Consider the following 19,533-nt stretch of genomic DNA (forward strand, 5'->3'; position numbering starts at 1 on the left):
AAGCCGAGAAGACGAAGGGCATTATTCAAAAGAGCACTGGGCTGGGAGCCAGGAGCTGGGACACAGTGTATAGTCTTGGGCAAGCTAATCTGCCCACACAAAACACCTATAATAAATGGCTGCTGTGTATTTGGTGCTGTGCAAGCCAGGCACCAAGCTAAACCACTTCACGTAAACGATCTCATTGGACCTTTCTCACAACTCTTAGGCTTAAGTGCTAATACTTCCATTAAACAGACGAAGATGGCTCATGTGTTCCCCAACTGGCTACATCCTACCGCCAGGTTCGCTCTAGATCCTAGTCAAGCCCCTTCGTCTCCTGGACTGCCCTCCCGACTAGTTCCCCAATTTCCGGCAGCCTTGCCACTCCCCGATCCCTTCACCAGAGCACAGAACTCAGACCTGTCACTCTCCTTCGTAAAGCCCTGCGGGGGCGTCCCATTGCCCTGGGGATGACACGGCCCCACCGGGGCCTGGAGGTCTGTTACACCCTGCCCACGCTGGGCCACCCCGTCCTGTGACCGCCCCCACCACGCCCCCGCAGTCAGCTCTTTGTCCTGCCTCTGCGTCTTTGCACAGCCAGAGCACACCTGCGTCGTCTCCACCCGCGGCCAACTCCGGCTCGTCCTTGGAGAAAGAGGCCTTGGCACGCTTCGGTCTCTCGTAGTGCGGCTAGCGATACAGGTTTTGTGTGTTTACTGTCCTTCCCTGGAATGTCAGCTCCGCGGAAGGCAGACACGGTGTCTGTTTTGCTCTCCATCCTGCCCCCCACCCCTCCCGGCGCCGCGCACAGTGCCTGCGTTCAGCGGGTGCCAGGCGGCGCGGTTGGCCGAATTGGGATTTACAGGCGTGCGGCTGGGGGCTGGTGATCCGCCCGATGTGGAGCCGCTCTGAGCTCTCGGGGCTTCCGCGGGGTCTAGGCAGACAGGCGGCCGAAGCCGGAGGCGCGGGGAAGGCGTTCCTGGCTTCGAGCGCTCACGGGGGCCGGAGCGCGCTCGGTGTCGCCGGAGCTGCGGGCTCGGGTTCGCTGCCGCAGGGCCCCAGGCGGCCTCCAGGGGCGGTACTGCGGCCGGGGGGGGCGGGGCCCAAGCCACGCCCACGCCCGCCGGGAGGGGCCCCGGGGGCGCGGCGCCCCCGGAGCGGACTGGCCGGGCGGTGCGAGGGGCGGGCTCTCGGGGCCCCGCCCCCCTCGCCCGCAGGCCCCGCCCCCCTCGCTCGTCGGCCCCGCAGGCGCCGGGAGGGGCCTGGCCTGGCCTGGAAAACGCGGTAGATTGCGGATTGAGTCCGAGAGCTCCGTCCACTGGCGGCCGTTGTGGACCTGGTGGGGGAGGGCGGTTGCTCAAAGTACCCGGCCCAGGCCTGCTGCACCCCAGTTCCTTCAGCATACGAAAACTGGGAGGGTTAGGCCCGGAGGCCAGGGTAGGGCAAACTTGCCCCCCTGCCCCACCCCGTCTGTTCCTCGAAACTTCTCAGGTCTTCCCAGGTAAGACGGGCGGCCCTCTCCATGCCCCCGACTCTGGGAGGCTCGAGAGTCACCTCTGGGTGGAAGCTAGTGTCACGGGGCAAGAGGAAAGTCTGTAGGAGGGAAATCCCTCGGGTTACCCGAGCGCCCAGACTCCGGGGTGCGCTAGGAGGGCTGCTTCTTCCCCACGAAGTCCCAGTTTCCGCGGGGACAAAGGCCAGTGGTCCCGAACTAACCCTTCCGCATCTGGGAAGGCCAGGAATCCTGAAGTTCACCAGGAGCTACTTTTAGGGGGTGATGTTGGGCGCTTTCCTTCCAACACCACCCACTAAACACACCGGCCTTTCCCCTCCAGCAAGAGCCCCTCTGATCCTTGGATGTACCGTCGCGGCGGGGAGAGGAGAGGCCCTTGGGAGCTGATGATCCCACAGGGAGACAGACACAGGGCAGAGGGTCACACAATTTGGGAAGGGGCTTTCGGGTGTCCCAGCCAGCTCCTACCTTGTGTTCAAAGGTCAGCATGTACAGTATGTAAATATGGAAAATCTCAGAGAGGCCTCCTTAGGCTGGTGTGCATACATGCATGTGACCATGCTAGTGCCCCAAACTCTCAGGCCCCCCTGCCCTCACCCTTGTGGCCAGAGGAGCCCTGGTAGGAGCCCTGGGTGTAACCCAGCATCTGGGGAGCTTCTGCCTTAGGAGGGGAGACTCAGGCCCAGTTGCGCCTGGCCTTGTTCAGGACTACTTAGCGTTAGGGGGTGGGGCTGGGCTGAGCCGGTGTCCCCCAGGGCCAGCCTGGGCTTTGGTGGTGAAATGAAGATGCCAGGGCCCAGACACGGGCAGTGAGCAGACTGTAGGTCGGGGTGTTGAGGGAACCACAAAGCGACTTGCTCCCAGGGGGGTGTCCAAGTTCCATGGCCATGATTTTCTCTTTTGAGTGTACGGGACACCTGAATGAACCTGTCTGCCCAGAGCCACCCCCTCCTGGGCCAGGAAGGGACGGGCCCCTCTCCATACTTTCTGTTCCTTCAGGAATGGGTCTTTTCTGGGTTAGATTCAGTGTGTGTCCCCTGAGGGGCCAGCTCTCACTCAGCCTGCGCCGTGAGGGAGGCTGCCTGCCCCTCTCACCCCACAGGTTCAGGGTGAGTCACATTCTAGTGGCCCCCTCATCCCGACAGCCACTGTGGAAGTATGGCCATGGAGATCTGCCCTTGGCATGAGTCTGATGACTCAAAGCATGGCCTGTTTTGTCATCTCTATGAAGCAATGCTGGGGCAGTGTCCTTACTCTGGTCAGAGCCCAAATGGGTGCTGCTGTGTTTCTGAAGCGTGACCTCTTAACAGCTTTGGCACAAATGTAACTCCCTTGCTTTTCAGTAGATTCCTAACAGCCCCTTGTTTGTGTCGTTAGAGAAAAATCATCCTGTGGTCAGGCTGGCGTCCTTGGCAGAGAAAACAGGATTTACTGGGAAAATACAAGTGTAAACCAGATTGTGTGTGTGTGTGTGTGTGTGTGTGTGTGTGTGTATGGAAGTGGGCAAATGCAAAATTAAATAGGAGTTGCTGGACAATTAGGATTTGTTCTCTTGGATGTTCTTTTTATTTTTATTTTGAGAGGGAGAGCGCGCATGTGTTCATGTGCAAGCAGGGGAGGGGCAGAGAGAGAGGGAGAGAGAGAATCCCAGGCAGGCGCTGCACCATCAGCGCTGCGCCTGACACGGGGCTTGAACTCACGAACCCAAACCCAGAGATCATGACCTGAGCTGAACCCGAGTCAGACACTCAAGGATGCTCAACTGACTGAGCCACCTAGGAGCCCCTGGACATTCTTTTATGCTAACATCCCTGAGTCTAGACAGATTTCATTAAGATTCTCTGGGGTCACTCTCTCCCTTGGCTTGATGTTCAGGTCAAAATCAGATGATGGAGTTGGTGGTTCTTCAAACAGTTGAATCTAGAGTTGCTGGACACCTAGCGATCCCGCTCCTAGGGATATGTACTCAAGAGAATTAAAAACAAATGTCCACACAAAAATTTTTTACAGACGTTCATGGCAGCATTATTCATAAGAGCCACAAGGTGGAAACAGCCCAGATGTCCATCAGCTGAACAAATGGATAAACAAAATGTAGTATCTTCATACAGTGGACTATTTTTTTTTTAATATTTTTTATTTATTTCTAGGAGAGAGAGAGAGACAGGGTGAGCAGGGGAGGGTCAGAGAGAGAGGGAGATACAGACTCTGAAATTGGCTCCAGGCTCTGAGCTGGCAGTCAGCACAGAGCCCGACGCGGGGCTCGAACCCACGAACCGCGAGATCACGACCTAAGCGAAAGTCGGACGCTTAACCGACTGAGTCACCCAGGCGCCCCCATACAGTGGACTATTAACCATAAGAAGGAATGAGGGAGTACCTGGGGGCCTCGGTTGGTTAAGCGCTCGACTCTTGATTTCAGCTCAGATCATGATCTCACGGTTCGTGGGATTGAGCCCCGCATCGGGCTCTGTCCTGACAGCATAGAGCCTGCTTAGGAGTCTCTGTCTTCCTCTCTCTCTCTGCCCCTCCCCTGCTTGTGCACACACACTCTCTCTCTCATAAATAAATAAACATGAAAATTGCAAAAAGAAGGAATGAAATAGCGATGCATGCTAGTTTGGATGACTCTTGAAAAAACTATGCGAAGTGAAAGAAGCCAGGCACAGAAGGTAAGGAATAGGCAATCTATAGACACAGAAAGATTAGTGGTTGCCAGCGGCTGGAGAGCAGAGGGAACGGGGAGTGAGTGCTAATGGCTAAGAGGTTATTTTAGGGGTGATGAAAATGTTCTGGGATTAGGTCATATGATGGTTGCACAACTTTATGAATGTACAGAAACCGCTGTATTGTTCAGAAACCCCTGTATGTTCAGAAACCGCTGAATTGTATACTTCAAAATTTTATGATATGTGAATATCTTAAGTTAAAAAAGTAAATGATAGGAGGCCTGCCTTATTTTTAAACTCTTATTATTTCTGTAAAAATGAAAATACTCCAACAATACATGGGGTACCTGGGTGGCTCAGTTGGTTAAGTGTCTTACTTCGGCTTGGATCTCAAGAGTTTGTGAGTTCGAGCCCCACAGTGGGCTCTGCTCTGACAGCGAGGAGCCTGCTTCATTCAGATCCTCTGTCTCCCTCTCTCTCTACCCCTCCCTTGCCTCTAAAAATAAACATTAAAAAAATATTTAAAAAAAAGTTCAAAGAAGAAATCTAAAACATCACCTGGTGACCACTCTTAGCATTCTGGCTTAGAGCACAAGTTCTGGTCAGAGTGTTGAGGATTGAACTTGGAAAAATTATTGAACTTGTTTCCGAAGTGGGGAGAAACACCCACACCTGTTCAGTGCAGAGATATGGATAAAAGTGCAGCGAGTCTGGCTAATGTGATCATTACGTGTCTGTGTGTATGTGCCTGACTGCACAGACGGGGTGAGGCTTCACATGCTGTTCTATTCCCTGACTTCTTAGGGATAGCCTTTTCCTTCCCCCTAAGACTTTGTATTTATTTTTTTATTTAAAAAATGCTTTTTAAGCTTATGTATTTATTTTGAGAGAGAGAGAGAGAGAGTAAGCACGGGAAGGGCAGAGAGATGGAGAGAGAATCCCAAGCAGACTGTGCACTGTCAGTGAAGAGCCTGATGCGGGGCTTGAACTCATAAACTGCTGAGTCCGTGACCCGAGCTGAAACCAAGAATTGAACGATCAACTGACTGAGCCACCCAGGCGCCCTTAACACTTTATGTTTTTAGAGTAGTGTTGGGTTCTCAGCAAAGCAGAGGGGAGAGTACAGAGATTTCCCATATGCCCCCTGCCCCGACACAAATACAGCTGCTCCTGTTATCAGCCTCTCTTACCAGAGTTGATACACCTGCATTGACATAATCGCCCAATGACCACAGGGTTCACTCTTGGTTTTGTACGTTCTGTGGGTGTGGACTAACCATGGACAAAATCTTCATGTGAAAAATCATCACTCTGAAAACAAATGGCTCCAGAATATTCCATCGTATGGATGTATAATCGTGTAGTCTGCCATTTCTGGAGGCTTCCATTGATTGATGGTATCTCCCACTTGCGGAGGCTGTTTCCACAGCACTCCTGCTATGTCAGAACATCATCAGTTGGATAGATGCTTTTTGACCACCTTTAGGGTGTGTAGCTGGGAATGCAGGTCTCTGACTTAAGCCAGGTTAGGTGTCCTGCAAAGTAGGTCGTGCCTAGCAGAGCCTCACTGCCCTTGGGGCCACGGGAGAATTAGCACCAGAAGATCCAAGGAGGGCTGGCGAGTCCGAGAGTGTCGGGGAGATGAGGCCGCTGGGGGGGAAGGTGCAATGGGCCAGGGAGCTGCCAGCCTCCATTCCTCAAGTGGGAGCGTCAGAGGCTAATGGAGGAGAACAAATTCCCCAAGAGACCTCAGGCGGCTTGGACGGTAAAAGAGCTTCCCCTCCCCAGGCCCAGCTTTGGCGCCCTCCTGGGCCTGGCTATGCCCTCAGGCCCCAGACCCTCCACTGGGAGCTCTGGAGAAGCAATTTGCTTTTATTGAGGGGTGTGCCTAGTTGGGCAAGGCCAAGGTTAGGCTTCCTTTGGGGAAGCCAGCTGATGGTCTGGGGGGCTAGGTGGGGGCAGGGAGTCAATTCTTTGGCCAACCCACTGTCTGTCAGGCCCATGCTGGGGTTGCTGGGCTCTGTGCCCTGGGAAGGAGATCCTGGTGGTCAGAGCCCGGTGTTAGGCCCAAACGCTGCCCTGGCAGCCTGACACGTGTGTGCTGGCACCTGTCCCCTGCCCTCCTGCTCTCCCCACTTGTTCCCTGAACTCCTCCCACCCCCAGTCCTGCTGCCACTGGACTTTGTGGCCTGAACTTTTCTTCAGCCTACGGTGAAGGCTCCTCTCCTCGGCTGTTTTTCAGGGCTTTTCCTTGAGCTGCCCCGTGTGCTCCCTGTGAGCATCCTGTGTGAGCTTCCTGAGCTGCCCTGCGTGCTCCCTGTGAGCACCCTGTGTGAGCTCCCTGAGCTGCCCTCCATGAGCTCCCTGAGCTGCCCTCCGTGGTCCAGTGTGACCTGACCCACAGTGGACCCTGTCTTCCCAACAAGTTGTATACCCTCTCCAGGGCCTGTGCCCTACTTGGAAGCGGAGTTCTGTGGCTCTTCCCCCACCTCCTTGCTGACTGCTGCCCCCAAGAGTAGGCTGGCACGCAGTAGCGGCTGTGTTGAAGGTGAAATGCACGTCTTCCATAGCCTGCCTCATTGCCTGCCACATTCAGGCCCTGCTCCGCTCTTGGTATCCTCTCCTGACCTCTGGCTGGGTCTCTGGGCCCTCTTGGGGCCTGGCCTTGCGAGATAGTCTCCTTCTGGCCCAGTTGGCACATTCAGCCTGATGAACCTCAGGGGACCAGCTCTGGACATCCTTTTTGAGGGCCTGGAACAGTGAAGGTGGCTCTGGCTGCTGGGGACTTGTCTTGGTCACAGCCCTGCTGAGGACTCAGTTTCCTCATCTGTAAAATGGGTGGAATGTACAATCCTTGATGCATTGGGGACCGTTCAGCCCATGAGGAACAAAGTTAGATCTCTTCTGATTTCCTGGGCCTAACCCTCCCAACCCCCCTCCCCCACACCCAGGTTCTGTCTCCCCAGGGGAGACATGAAGCAGCGGGGATTTGAATACCAACGAGAATGGTGCCTGGAGGCCCAACCAACCTTAAACCAAACTTAAATAAGTGGGGGAAGATCCATGTCTTGGAAACTTACTTGTGCAAGGACATCTCAGGGTGTTGCCTCCCATTATAGGCCCAAGGAGGGGAGGGGTTGTGCCCCAGGCCACACAGGTGGTGCAGGACTGAGTAGTGGCCTTCCAGCTGCCTGTGCTGCTGTCTGAGAGGGTCCCAGATGGCCTGGAACATGCTTCGCCACTGAGCCTTTTGACAGCTTGCTGTCTGTCCTTCAAGGTTGTCCTGAGTTCAGTTTCTTACTTCTCTGTCCCCCACTCCCCCGCCCCCACTCCCTGAGCGAGCCCTGAGGCCTGGACCAAGAGCGCCTTTCTCTGGGGCTAAGCTGTGCTGAGGACCAGGCCCCTTGCTACAGCCCCAGGCTGGCCCCTCGGCCCTCCACCGAGGCCTACCCTGGGATACACCAGGTGACCTGGGGCCTTGGGAGGGTGCGCCTGGTGGACAGTCTCCCAGGCTGGCCCGAGAACTCGGGTCAACTTTGCTACCTTCTTCTTTTTCCTTGGCGTCCAGTGGTTCAGTGTCTAGTGACCTCTGCCTCGGAAATCGCCAGTGTCCGCTTCAGTTCTGGGCCAAGCAGTGGTTCTCGAATTTTAGCTCCTCAGGGATTCAACCAGTTGCTTCTCAGTTTCGCAGGAGCTGGTCAGGCTGCCGCAGTCCACGTGTGGGTGTCTGGGGCACACTTGGCTTGCAGATCTGGTTCCCACCCTCTGCAGATGCTCTCACAGATGACCTGTCCCAGGCATGGAGGGCATGGAGCAGGACCTTGCCCCCCACTGCCTCTGACCGGAGCCTGTGTGATCCGGGTTCTCCCTCACCCTCTTCCTACCAGCAGGTGTTTCTTTCTGCCCCCTGGGGGATGTGGCTCATCGATCTCGGAGCACATCTGCTGTCCCAGGAATGCTGGGGGGGGCGCTGACTTGCCTACTGCAGGTCCCCCCTCCACTGCTATGAACTTAATCATACCATATCCTGTTTTGCACATTGATTGTCATAACCTGCCAGTTGATCTCCTTAGACCTGGGGCTCAAGGAAGCCAGGCAGAATCAGTGTCTGGTTGGAGCAGCGCTTAAAGAATTTTGTTTAGTTCTCTGAATGTGGCCTGTGCGTGCCGGTTCCCCACAGGCGTGCCACTGCTGCTTGCCACGGTGCGCCTGCCCAGCTTCCCTTCACCTCATGCACCTCGCCCTTGGAGTCTGCGAGTCCTGCCCTCACAAGGGCAGAGCCCATATCTGTCGGTCTGTCTGTGATTATGGCGCCGTAGCACAGAGCACGCCCCAAAGCAGGGACTCAGAGGTTAATGTGTGTTGTCGAGTGAAGAAATATAATGAGTGCAAAAAATGCACAACAATTTAATGTGGGCAAAAAGGAATATTGTCGGTGCCCAGATTATCTCTGGAAAGATTCATATAAACTTGGTAAGAGTGGGTGCCTTGGAGAAGGGAGCTGGGTGGTTGGGGAATGGGATGGAGTTAGGATGTGCCTTGTTTCTTTGGAATTTAATTCAAATGTTACAACTTTGGAATTTCTTTAATAGACACATAATTTAGAAATTTAGATTTAGATTTAGATTAGAGAGATCAAGTCACAGGGTGCCTGGCTGGCTCAGTCCTTAGAGTATGTGACTTTTTTTAAATGTTTATTTATTTTTGAAAGACAGAGGGTGAGTGGGGGAGGGGCGGACAGAGAGGGAGACACAGATCCGAGGCAGGCTCCAGGCTCCGAGTTGTCAGCACAGAGCCTAACGCAGGGCTCGAACCCGCGAACCATGAGAACGTGACCTGGGCTGTAGTCAGACACTTAACCGACTGAGCCACCCAGGTGCCCCGAGTACGTGACCCTTGATCTTGGGGTTGTGGGTGTGAGGCCCATGTTGGGTATAGAGTTTACAAAAAATAAAAAGTAAATAAAAAGATCAAGTCTTGGCATGTGGGGCCCTTCTTGCTGTGGGCACCCCTGCCCTCCCAGCGCTCCAGACCCCCAACTCTAATATGGTCTCTCCCCCTATCCCAGCAGCGCCCGGTCCCAGATGGGGTCCCAGGTCTCCGTGGACATGGGAGCTGTGCACGTGGTGGTCGTGGGCGGTGGCTTCGGTGGGATCGCCGCTGCCAGCCAGCTGCAGGCCCTGAACATTCCCTTCACGCTGGTGGACATGAAGGACTCCTTCCACCACAACGTGGCAGCCCTCAGGGCCTCCGTGGAAAGCGGTAATGGCCTCTCTCCTGAGGCTTTCTTTGTGAGAGTGGGCTTGTCACCGCTGTGGGTCTGGAGGTGGTTTTCTCCACTTAGGGCATGGCCTGAATTCTACTTTTAGAGCAGTTCTAGAGATTTCTTTTTTTTTTTTTTTTTAATGGTTTTTATTTGTTTGTGAGAGAGAGAGAGACAGCATGAGCAGGGGAGGGTCAGAGAGAGAGGGAGACACAGAATCTGAAGCAGGCTCCAGGCTCCGAGCACAGAGCCCGACATGGGGCTTGAACCCACAAACCCAGATCTTGACCTTAGCCGATGTTGGATGCTTAACCGACTGAGCCACCGAGGCGCCCCCAGTTCTGGAGATTCTTAAGAAGGTCACTGGCCTTAAGCCGCGGCCATATCAAGGCTGTAGAAGTAAGAGCTGGAGCTTCCCTAAGGACCTTGTGAGGCCCAGGCTGGTGCTCTAGGGGGTGGTGGTATCCCTGGAATACCACTGGCTCAGCTGTTTGGCCAAGGATGCCCCTCAGGAAAGGCTCTGAGTTATTCTGGCTTCCGGTGGGCAGCCCACTTTTACTCTCTGACCCCCTCTGTGCCCATTCCCCAGGGTTTGCCAAAAAGACCTTCATTTCCTACTCGGCGACCTTCAAGGAAAACTTCCGGCAGGGGCTGGTAGTAGAGATAGACCTGCAGAATCAGACGGTGCTGCTCGAGGATGGTGAGGTGAGCGTGCTGGGGGCTGACCCGACCCTCAGCTGGCTTCAGGAGCCCCCCACCCTGCCCCGGGGGCTGCGGCTGCTGGGGGGAGGAGAATGCGGATGCTCTCAGGAGCTGAGGGAGTTGACTGTGGCCCCTACATGGTGCCAGGTGGGTACCAGAAGCCTCGTAAGCAAAGGCCCGACCACAGCAGCCACAGAGTGTGGTGGCAGCCTTTTCCTCGGCCTTTCCTGTACGCCAGGCACTGTCTTAAGCCTTCCTTAATCGCATTTCGTGCCCACCATGACTCTGTGCAGGAGGCGGTGTAGCCTCACTTTACAGAGGGGTTAAGTGGCTTGCCCGAGATCCCACACCTCCTAAGAGACTCAGCCAGGATTTGAACCCAAGCAGTGTCACCCCAGAGTGTACGCTCTGAAGCTGGCATCCCAGACCAGGCCCAGGCTTGGCCAGCCCGCGGGGGCCTTCCTGGCTGTGTAGAACCAAAGGGTAGGTACGCATGTGATCCCACATGGCCCGGATTGGGAGGTCACTGGGGCAGAGGTCTTCATTCCTGTCTGCACCCGCTGGCCCCGGGTGGAGCCCAGGGCCTGGTGTACGACTGCAGTGACTGGAACTCAATCAGTGAGCTGCTGTGCATCGTGTTAAGGGTCACCTCCAGCCTGGCCCTTTGATCTACTCGAAGCTCAGGGGGCACTGGAGAGAGGGGACTCAGTTTCCGTCCTCAGTGATTTCGTGGGAATCAATCTTTCTTGAATTAATTTTTGGGCTGGGGCATCTCTTGATTGGAAAGATTACGGAGTCTCCTTGCCCTGTGGTTTGGGCTGTGCTCCTTAGAGCCCTGGAAGAGACCATGAGGGCGTCTCGGGCCTCCACGGGGAAGGAGCTGAGCGGGACACAGCCCCTCCGTTCCCCTCTCCCCCAGAGCGGCTCTGGGTTTGCAAACTTGATGTATTTAGGCTCCAGACAGAATTTCCCTTCTTCCCTCCCTCCCCTCCTTTTTTTCCACTGGAGCATGAGAAGTTTCTAGTAGAATCCCTGGGAGATCCTAAAGTGACCCTACATGGGAAGCTAGAGTCCCGCTTATCTCCACGAGTAGTGTCGTGGCCCTGCTCGCCCCCCTGCTGCGGTGGGAGCGCACCCCTCCCATTGCCGGAGGAAGGGGCTCTGGGAGGAGGTACAGGCCGCTTCCTTAGGTATATCCCGGGGCTCTGGTGCTACCCCTTGGCCCAGTCAGTGTCGTGGTTTTGCTCCTTTTCAGAGGAGGGTGGCCTCAGTGTGCCCAAAGTGGCCTCCCCGACCTGGCGCCTCTTGCCCAGCCACCTGATGGCACGCAGCAGTGGCCCAGGGCTGCCCTCACTTCCTTTCCTTTGCCACCCATAGGCCCTGCCCTTCTCACATCTTATCCTGGCCACTGGCAGCACCGGGCTCTTTCCGGGCAAGTTTAACCAGGTTGCCAGCCTGGAGGTTGCCATCCAGGCCTACGAGGACATGGTGAAGCAGGTGAGCTGCCCATTGGCTGGGGGGCGGGGGGGACAGCGAGGGCCAGGTGGACCCCCAGGAGGCTGGAAGTGCTATGGGGACCCCTGGGCGCAGCCACGAGGATGGGGAGTTACTAGGAAGAGACTCCCTGGTGGAGACGTTTGTCCCTGTCGTCGAGGTCTGGACATGAGCACCCCAGACCTCACGCAGTGACTGCTGTGTGTGTCGCCGATTTGTCTCTATTGGGGTCCCGTTTGCACAAGGCTTTGTGTTTCACAGAGCAGGCTTGGAGCCATGATCTCAGGCAGCTTTCGCCGAGAGGTGGGGGGGCAGGGTCTGGCACCCCTGAGAGGTGAGGAGTGGAGACCCAGAGAAGGGTCCTGGGGTGAGGGCTGCCGCGTGACTGTGGCCATCTCCTGCCCCCTCTGACAAGCTGCTGGGGAGCCTGGGAGCCTCTTGAACCATCGTGAACAGACGTGAGTGTGAAGGCTAGGGTCCAGGCTGTGAGCTCAGGCTGCCCTGGGCCGCGGTCACCTGCCGCCTAGGGCTAGTACAAGAATCGAGGCAGAAGATGCAGGGAAATGTACAGCGGGACCTGGCCCCGTGGAAGCACATTTGAATTCCCTCTTGGGAAAGGGTGCTGTCCTTGTCTTTGGCCACGGTGCCCGCGCCCTAGCCGAACCACAGGGCAGCCCGGGTCTGAGGCGTGTTTCACACTTCCTTCCGCCACAGGTCCAGCGCTCCCAGTCCGTGGTGGTAGTGGGAGGCGGCTCTGCCGGAGTGGAGATGGCGGCGGAGATCAAAACCGAATTCCCCGAGAAAGAGGTGGGCGTGCGGCCTTGCCTTTGGGCTCTGAGCCCAGCTTCTTTGCGTGTTGGCTGGGGGGGGTGGTGCTCCGTGAACTTGGGGCGGGAACACGTGTTTCCATGCTCTGCCGTTTGCACTGGGGGGTCCCCTACAGGCCCTTTTCTGGAGAACCAGGGTGTGTCTTTGTTCAGCGAGGGCTCCTGCCCTCTGGACCAACCAGGAGGAGTGAGGTGAGCTCCCGCGTCCCCTGCAGCGTTCCAGCCTCTTGAAATACAAACATAGACCTTGATTCCCTCTTTTTGCCGATGACTGGCCTGCACAGACTCCAGCGGCTGGTGTTCCGTGGGGGGCCAGCAGTGGCTGTTTGGTCTTCAAGAGACCGTAGGCTTTGCCCTGGGTGGCCGTGCGGGGGGCCTGGAGTGCAACCCCTTCACTGGCCGTGCTGGCGAAGGACTGGCCAGCAGCCCCCCTCCCCTGGGAAGGTGGCCTTGTTCCCTTTTAATGCTGCAGGGATGGAGAAGCTGCCTGGTGCCCTGGGGAGAAAGAGAGCATCCCAGCAGGATGCAGAGGCTCAGCTGAGGGCTGAGTGATGCTGGGTAATTATGAGACCTTGACGCAAGTGCTTGCATGCAGCTGATGCTAGACCAGCTTCTGAGAGCCACGTGGGCCCTGTGGCTCGTTCTTTTTCTCTGCGGAAGGGCAGGTTGGCTTTGAAAAGCAAGATCAATATGGACTGATTTAATTATATGGCTATTCTCTGACGAATTATCAGTAATTATTATGAGCAATTGATGTAAAAGTTTATTAATTTTAATTGATGGGGTAAAGACCAGTCTGAGGTAGTAAGTCAGTCAGTATGGCGTCTGTTTATAATTGGTAGAGAGATGCAAGCAATAGTAGCCACCCTATGTTAAGGAGTCAGTATGTGCTTTATATGTGTTTTCCCAATCTGTCATTACAAATATCCTATGAACGGGACCGGATCTTTGTTTGACGGGCTCTGCGGAAAGTGCAGACTGGATACTGGGATGAGGCTTTAACGGAGGCAGCCTGACTTTAAAGCCTGAGCTTTAGGGGCGCCTGTGGGGCTCAGTTGGTTAAGTGTCCGACTTTGGCCCAGGTCATGATCTCATGGTTTGTGGGTTCGGGCCCCACGTCGGGCTCTGTGCTGACAGCTCAGAGCCTGGAGCCTGCTTCGATTTCTGTGTCTCCCTCTCAGTCTGCCCCTCCCCTGCTCGTGCTCTGTCTCTCCCTCTCTCAAAAAACAAAACAAAACAAAAAACCAAAAAACAAAAAAACCAAAAAAACCCCAAGCTTTGAAGACCACTTGGGGCTGCACCCACTCTCTTGTGCTCTCACCCAGACAGGGAGTCGGCCTGCCTGCAAGTGCTGGTTTTAGAACCAGCTGTAATGTAAATGTCAGCCTGAGTTATAGTTAGAATGTCAATGGCTTATATATAGACTATAATTATAGGTGCCCAGGGTTGCTTGAAAATAATTTCCCACGTGGCCCCGGGGGCGGTGTGGGGTGTGGGGCACTGGTGCATCCTCAAAGAGACCAGATGTGGGCTCCGGCCTGGCTCGCCATGACCTGGTCCCGGCACTGGGCAGATTACTTCCCGGGGTCTCGGCGTCCTCACGTGTAAACAGGTGGTTGGTGAGGAGGTCAAAGAGACAGACTGATGGTGCTTTTAAGCCTCTTTGTGTGAACAGGAGACTCAGTGGCTCCTTCTCTACCCTGTGTTCATTTGTCCCAGGTCACTCTCATCCACTCCCAAGTGGCCCTGGCCGACAAGGAGCTTCTGCCCTGTGTCCGGCAGGAGGCGAAGGAGATCCTGCTGCAGAAAGGCGTGCAGCTGCTGCTGAGTATGTGTGCAAGTCCCCCCGCCGCCCCTGGCCTGGCCTGGCCTGGCCTGGTGAGATGTGCCCCAGCAGGAGGGCCCTCAGTGTCCCGGGGTTGAGCCTTGTCCAGCTGGAGGCTGTGTGTGTCCTCAGACAGGGCAGAGGCCCCGGGATGTACGGGAGTCCCCTGCCATGGGGACAGCAGTGTCCTGGCTGTTGCTTTGGACACAGTGCAGGTGGGACCAGTTTGCTGATTGATTTAAAAAATCACCTAAAGGATCTGACCTGAATTATGATGACTCTGCGGTAGAGAGAATGGCGGGGTTTTTTTTAAATTTGTATTCAGAAAGTGAGGAATGTAGCCTTTGATGAGAGCAGGAGGGGAGGGCACGCCCAGCTCATTCAGAGAGCGGGGCCCAACCCCGGCACTGTGACCGCTACATTCCTGGGCTTTGGCATCTGCGCTTTTCACAGGGCGGCGTGACATCCCTGCTCTCTGCAGACCCCTCATGGCTCCCAGGCTCCTTGTAACTGGCCATGCCGTTCCGTGACCGTCTTTGCTTTGAGGCAGTGCGGAGAGTAGGCTGGCTTCCGGATTTTTCTTGCTTCCCCCTCAGTGGTGCGCCCGGAGAGCCATCCTGCCAGGTTAGGATGGCATAGCTGACTCCCTGGGAGGTGTGGTGGAGGTCTCCCTCAAGCAGCTCTTCCCAGAACGTCTTGGGAAAGTCAATTTCACTTTCTCACACGGCTTCTGGGAACTTTCCTCCCTTTGGATCCTCCAGGGTGGCCGCAAGTCCCCATTGTGCCTCTTGTGGCAGCAGGGTGGCCTGGCAGAGGGACAGGGAGGAGGCCAGGAGCAGAGCAGTCGCTTAGCTGGGCCCCAAGGGCCCAGGCCTTCCCCGGCTTCTCCTTGGCTTGGGCCCCAGCCCCCTGCCGGCCTTCTGCCCACAGATCTCCCTTGACAGGTGAGCGGGTGAACAACCTGGAGCAGCTGCCTCTCAACGAGTATCGAGAGCGCATCCAAGTGCACACGGACAAGGGCACAGAGGTGGCCACTAACTTGGTGATTGTCTGCAATGGTATTAGGATCAACAGCTCTGCCTACCGCAGTGCGTTTGGTAAGCAGGGCCCTGTGCCCAACCCCCGGGCCGCCTCCTCGCCCTCCAGCCGCCACAGGCCCCACAGGCCCCACAGGCCTCTCCCCCGGGAATCAGGTCGCCATCCCTTCTCCCTCCATCCCAACAGCTCAAGTCTCTTCTGAATGATGACATCAGGCTTTAAGTTCGAGTCAGAATCCACTCTTGTGCCTTCCTCAGCTGTGGCCCTGACTTAGCCCAAGGAGGCCCAAGTGACCGATCTTTCAAAATTGGAGCCCACCCTCTTGTAGTGAGAGATGGGAGCAGGTTTCAGGGTGAAGGAAAGATCCATTGTTTCACTTTCTTGGAACAAGAAGGAGAGGAAATTCCTGGGTCAGGCCTTTTGCTATTCTCAGGTATGCAGTTTTCCCCAGACCCTGATCCAAACATTTGGCCACTGAGCTTGGAATGACCATTTGGGGGAGTAGAGGAAATAATGTGGCTTGAACTCTCCAGGTCACTGAAGGTGGGAAGGGGTGGGGTCATGGTCTCCGTGTGTGAGCTAGAGGCTGTCACTCTTCCTCAGGCCCCAGGATTGCTGTGTCCCAGGTCCCTATCATTTACTCCGTAGCACACTTCCTGGACAAGGAGCTCCTGTTTGGGCCCTACAGGAAGGAAATGGCCAATCACGGAAGAAGGAAGCTAAATCCAGGCCATGAGTAGGGGTAGGGTTGAGCCCTTATAATGCACAGAGATCCCAGAATTTCACACCCATTTGTCTTAATGTTATGTTTCCTTTTTTTTTTTTTTAATGTTTTATTTTACTTTTGTGGGGGGGAGGCAGACACACAGGAGGGACAGAGAGAGAGGGAGACAGAGGACCCGAAGCAGGATCTGTGCTGTCAGCACAGAGCCTGACGTGGGGCTCAAACTCACGCACCGTGAGATCATGACCTGAGCCGAAGTCGGACGCTTAATGACTGAGCCACCCAGACACTACTTATTTCCAAAGAAAATTCTTTTAAGTCCCCTTAAAAAGGAGAGTTTATCATTTCCTAGAGCCCTACATTTACTTTAAAAATCTCGTCCATGTTCAGAAGGAAATTCGAACCTTGGCTAAGTTGCAGGTTAATCACTCTAAGTCAATCAGTGTCAGTCACTGTAACTTAGAGAGTCCGACGCATTCTATGAAGTGGCATGTTCTGTCTTCCTGACCAGTTTCCGTCTTGGAATAGTCACCTTGCCTCTGCAGGGAGAGTTCTGAGGTGAGGAGGTGAGGCAGAGGTGAATTTGGCGGCCGTGTCCCGGAGGGTGGTGTAGCCAGCCCTGGAGGCCATCCCCACTGCTTTCCATGGCAGCTCAGGGGACTGGAGTCAGGGTTGGCTCTTCCCGGCAGAAAGTCACCTGGCCGGCAATGGTGCCCTGAGGGTGAACGAGTACCTCCAGGTGGAGGGCTGCAGCCATGTCTATGCCATCGGCGACTGCGCAGATGTGAAGGAGCCCAAGATGGCCTATCACGCCGGCCTCCATGCCAGCGTCGCCGTGGCCAACATCGTCAATGCCAGGAAACAGAGGCCCCTCAAGGCCTACAAGCCAGGTAAGGAAGCCGTGGGTGCTTCGCAGCGTTAAGAGAATTGGGTTAGACACAGCAGAGCCCTCGCGGGCTTTCAGATGAAGTGACCCTAGAACAAACTGAGCTGGTGACGGAAACCTCTTTCTGGAGCCCTTCAAAAATGAGTCGGGACTCACCCGCCTTCCTAAAGGTCAGATGCATTTATTTCCCTGTCCTCAGACCGCGGGCGTGGGAAGGTTTGTGCTCTGGCAAGGGCAGGCGCAGAGTGGTGAGCGGGGGCTAGCGTGTGTGCCTGGCTCTGCTCCGCAGGCGCACTGACGTTCCTGCTGGCCATGGGGAGGAACGACGGCGTGGGGCAGATCAGTGGCTTCTATGTGGGGCGGCTCATGGTTCGGCTGGCCAAGAGCCGGGACCTGTTCGTCTCCTCGAGCTGGAAGACCATGCGGCAGTCTCCACCCTGAGCGGGAGCCGGGCCACTGCCTGCCGAACAGATGGCTTTGACGAGAGGTAGCCGCCTGACAGATGCCAAAGAGCAAACGCTCATGTCCTAGAGTAAGATGCCTGTGATGTGCTAACCGGAAACCCAACTTACATAAAACAAAACTGGGAGAGAAAGAGAACTGGAGAGGGAGAGACAGAGGCATTAAAAAAAAAAAAAAAAAAAAAAAAAAAAAAAAAATCCCTAGAGGATTCTTTCTGGGTTTGGAGAGGTCTGCTTGCAGTCGTGCTGGTTCAGGAGTTCACCTGGGCCCGGGGAGGGCATGGCCAGCCTTCTCTACCCCAGGCTCCTCGTGTGTGTGTGCGCGCGCATGCGTGCATGGTGGCATTCAGGGCTCTCAGAGCAGGAGACAGTGGGCTCTCCTGGCGGCCGGCATCCTGTGTGTTAGGGCAGACAGGGGAGCCTGCACTGTGAGGCCGGCTAAGGGGCGGGATGCGGGGTCGAGATGGTCTGCACCCCGAGCCTCTTCCATCACGTCATGGGTGGGGGAGCCCGTGCAGTCTGCAACACCCCGGTTGTTAATAGGTGCCTAATATTAAACCCTTAGTCCCTGTAGTCGTTCATCTTTGTGAAACGCTACGTATTTCTATTCCTAGATCCTGATGATATACCATAGGTTACTTTTAAGAAGAAAGAGTTAGATAAACTCTTCTTAGAGTTAGATGTCCCTCCCAGTTAGCCTGTCCTAACAGAGAGTAAGTTTTTCCAAAGCTAACGGGTTAAGACTGAAGCCTGGGCCGCCAGCCGCTGGACGTGCCAAATAACGGGACCCTTGGGTGGGTGGCCATTGGGCTAACACTCAGGGAGCAGGGGGGGCTCAGCATGCTTCTAGGCTGCTGTCACGGTCAGCTTTGTAAGAGACAGGACTCTGGCTGATGCTGGGGGTGGGGACCCTGTGGGACCCTCTGGGGTTTTGTGATTCTGGTGTCCTGGACGACCCCAGTGACATTTGAGTGGAGGCCCAGCCGTGCGGCAGTGCCTGCCACCGACCGTGTTAAGGTATGTAAATGACTCCTGTGCCTGGGAGAGGACTTCCAGTTGGCGGGGAGTGAGCTTATTTTGGAAGACACGGGTTCAGTCTCCATAGTGGAAGTGGTTGGTGATCTCACTGGAGTAAACGCAGGCCCTGCTCACTTTGGAGGGTGCCCTCTGGGTACTTGGCCAGAGTGCCTGGGACACTGGCCTCCCTGGGGTTCTGAGTTCCCCCTGTGTGGGTGATGGCTCAGGTCGGTTCCGTTTGTTACCCAGGCCTAAGTGAGATGTGTGTCTCTCTCCCAAAGGAGGAACGCACTACCGTCCTCCGCCCAGGGCTCCGTGCCAGGGCGCCGCGGCCAAGCAGACTCCTCTTCTGGAAACAGGACCTGTAGCCTGAGAAACAGGCCACTCTGAGCTGTCTGACCGGGGTCTGGCAGGGTAGGGGTCTCGGCCCATTAGCGACAGGCCTTGTTCTGCTTATAACATTTTACAAGCGTCCACCCGTGGGGACGTGGTTTTCCAAGCTGAGGAAAATGTTCCAATAAAAGAATATGTTGTAAGAAAGACACTGGATCTTCTGTGGTTTTTTTTTTCCTTTCATTTTCTTTTTCTTTAAAAAAAACAAAAACAAAACAAAAGCCTGAAGCAAAATCTTTTTAGGAGTAGATACAGATAGTATTGGGTAGGGGCAGGGGCACTAAAACAGAAAATAAAAGCACCAGTGGGACGCCTTTCCCATCGTCTTCTCTCCATCACTGACCACAGACAGCCGACAAAGCCCCAGTCACTTCTATGCCCTCTTCCCTTGCAAAAAGGAGAAACAAGGCTTTAAGAATTTTGAAAGGATTTTTTTTGTGTGTGTGTAAAAGTCAATGCTATAAATCTAAAACGAAGTCTGTTTTTTTTTTTTCTTTTTAAAAAAGTTCTAAAACAAAGAGGAAGAAAACACATGGAAAGGAGCCCCTGGTGGAGACCTGGTTAATCACAGCTGGAGGCTCTTCTAACCGAGAATATAAAACGCAGAGGGCCCCTTCGGTGGCCGGACCTGCTCCCGCGGCCCGTGCCACCCGCTCGCTGCCAGCTGCCCTCCGCTCCCCTGCCGTCACCCCCTTCCTCTCTCCCTTTACGAAAGAAAACCCCGCTCCCATGCCTCCGC

The 19,533-nt window shown here is 55.3% G+C and overlaps 1 protein-coding gene across 6 annotated transcripts; it reads left to right on the top strand.

The window, feature by feature from the left end:
* The first annotated feature begins 1,223 nt into the window (after positions 1–1,223).
* Positions 1,224–19,529, top strand: AIFM2 (apoptosis inducing factor mitochondria associated 2). Of its 6 annotated transcripts, XR_005528580.1 has the most exons (11): positions 1,224–1,483; positions 9,233–9,426; positions 10,017–10,132; positions 11,507–11,626; positions 12,338–12,430; positions 14,170–14,278; positions 15,220–15,372; positions 16,727–16,927; positions 17,213–17,406; positions 17,997–18,097; positions 18,683–18,745. XR_005528580.1 is itself a non-coding variant. In XM_039233280.1 (10 exons), exons 2-9 carry the CDS (start codon positions 9,249–9,251, stop codon positions 17,362–17,364), a joined length of 1,122 nt encoding a protein of 373 aa, XP_039089211.1. In that variant the 5' UTR covers positions 1,224–1,483; positions 9,233–9,248; the 3' UTR covers positions 17,365–17,406; positions 18,681–18,762. The 6 variants fall into 6 exon arrangements, 4 of the variants coding, with proteins under 4 accessions (XP_039089211.1, XP_039089212.1, XP_039089214.1 ...); XR_005528579.1 differs by lacking the exon at positions 17,997–18,097 and having other exon boundaries at positions 17,213–17,455; positions 18,683–18,707; XM_039233280.1 differs by lacking the exon at positions 17,997–18,097 and having other exon boundaries at positions 18,681–18,762.
* The last annotated feature ends 4 nt before the right edge of the window (positions 19,530–19,533 follow it).

Source organism: Hyaena hyaena, unplaced genomic scaffold (genome assembly GCF_003009895.1).
Source record: "Hyaena hyaena isolate Hyena2069 unplaced genomic scaffold, ASM300989v1 scaffold_73, whole genome shotgun sequence".
Lineage (NCBI taxonomy): Eukaryota > Metazoa > Chordata > Mammalia > Carnivora > Hyaenidae > Hyaena > Hyaena hyaena.

What these genes read in the sequence shown, in the direction of transcription:
- AIFM2 (XM_039233280.1), top strand. Translation starts at nt 9,249, where the DNA reads ATGGGGTCCCAGGTCTCCGTGGACATGGGAGCTGTGCACGTGGTGGTC. An exon ending in CAGGGCCTCCGTGGAAAGCG is followed by an intron (nt 9,427 to 10,016) that starts GTAATGGCCTCT and finishes CCCATTCCCCAG; the next exon opens with GGTTTGCCAAAAAGACCTTC. An exon ending in TGCCTACCGCAGTGCGTTTG is followed by an intron (nt 15,373 to 16,726) that starts GTAAGCAGGGCC and finishes TCTTCCCGGCAG; the next exon opens with AAAGTCACCTGGCCGGCAAT.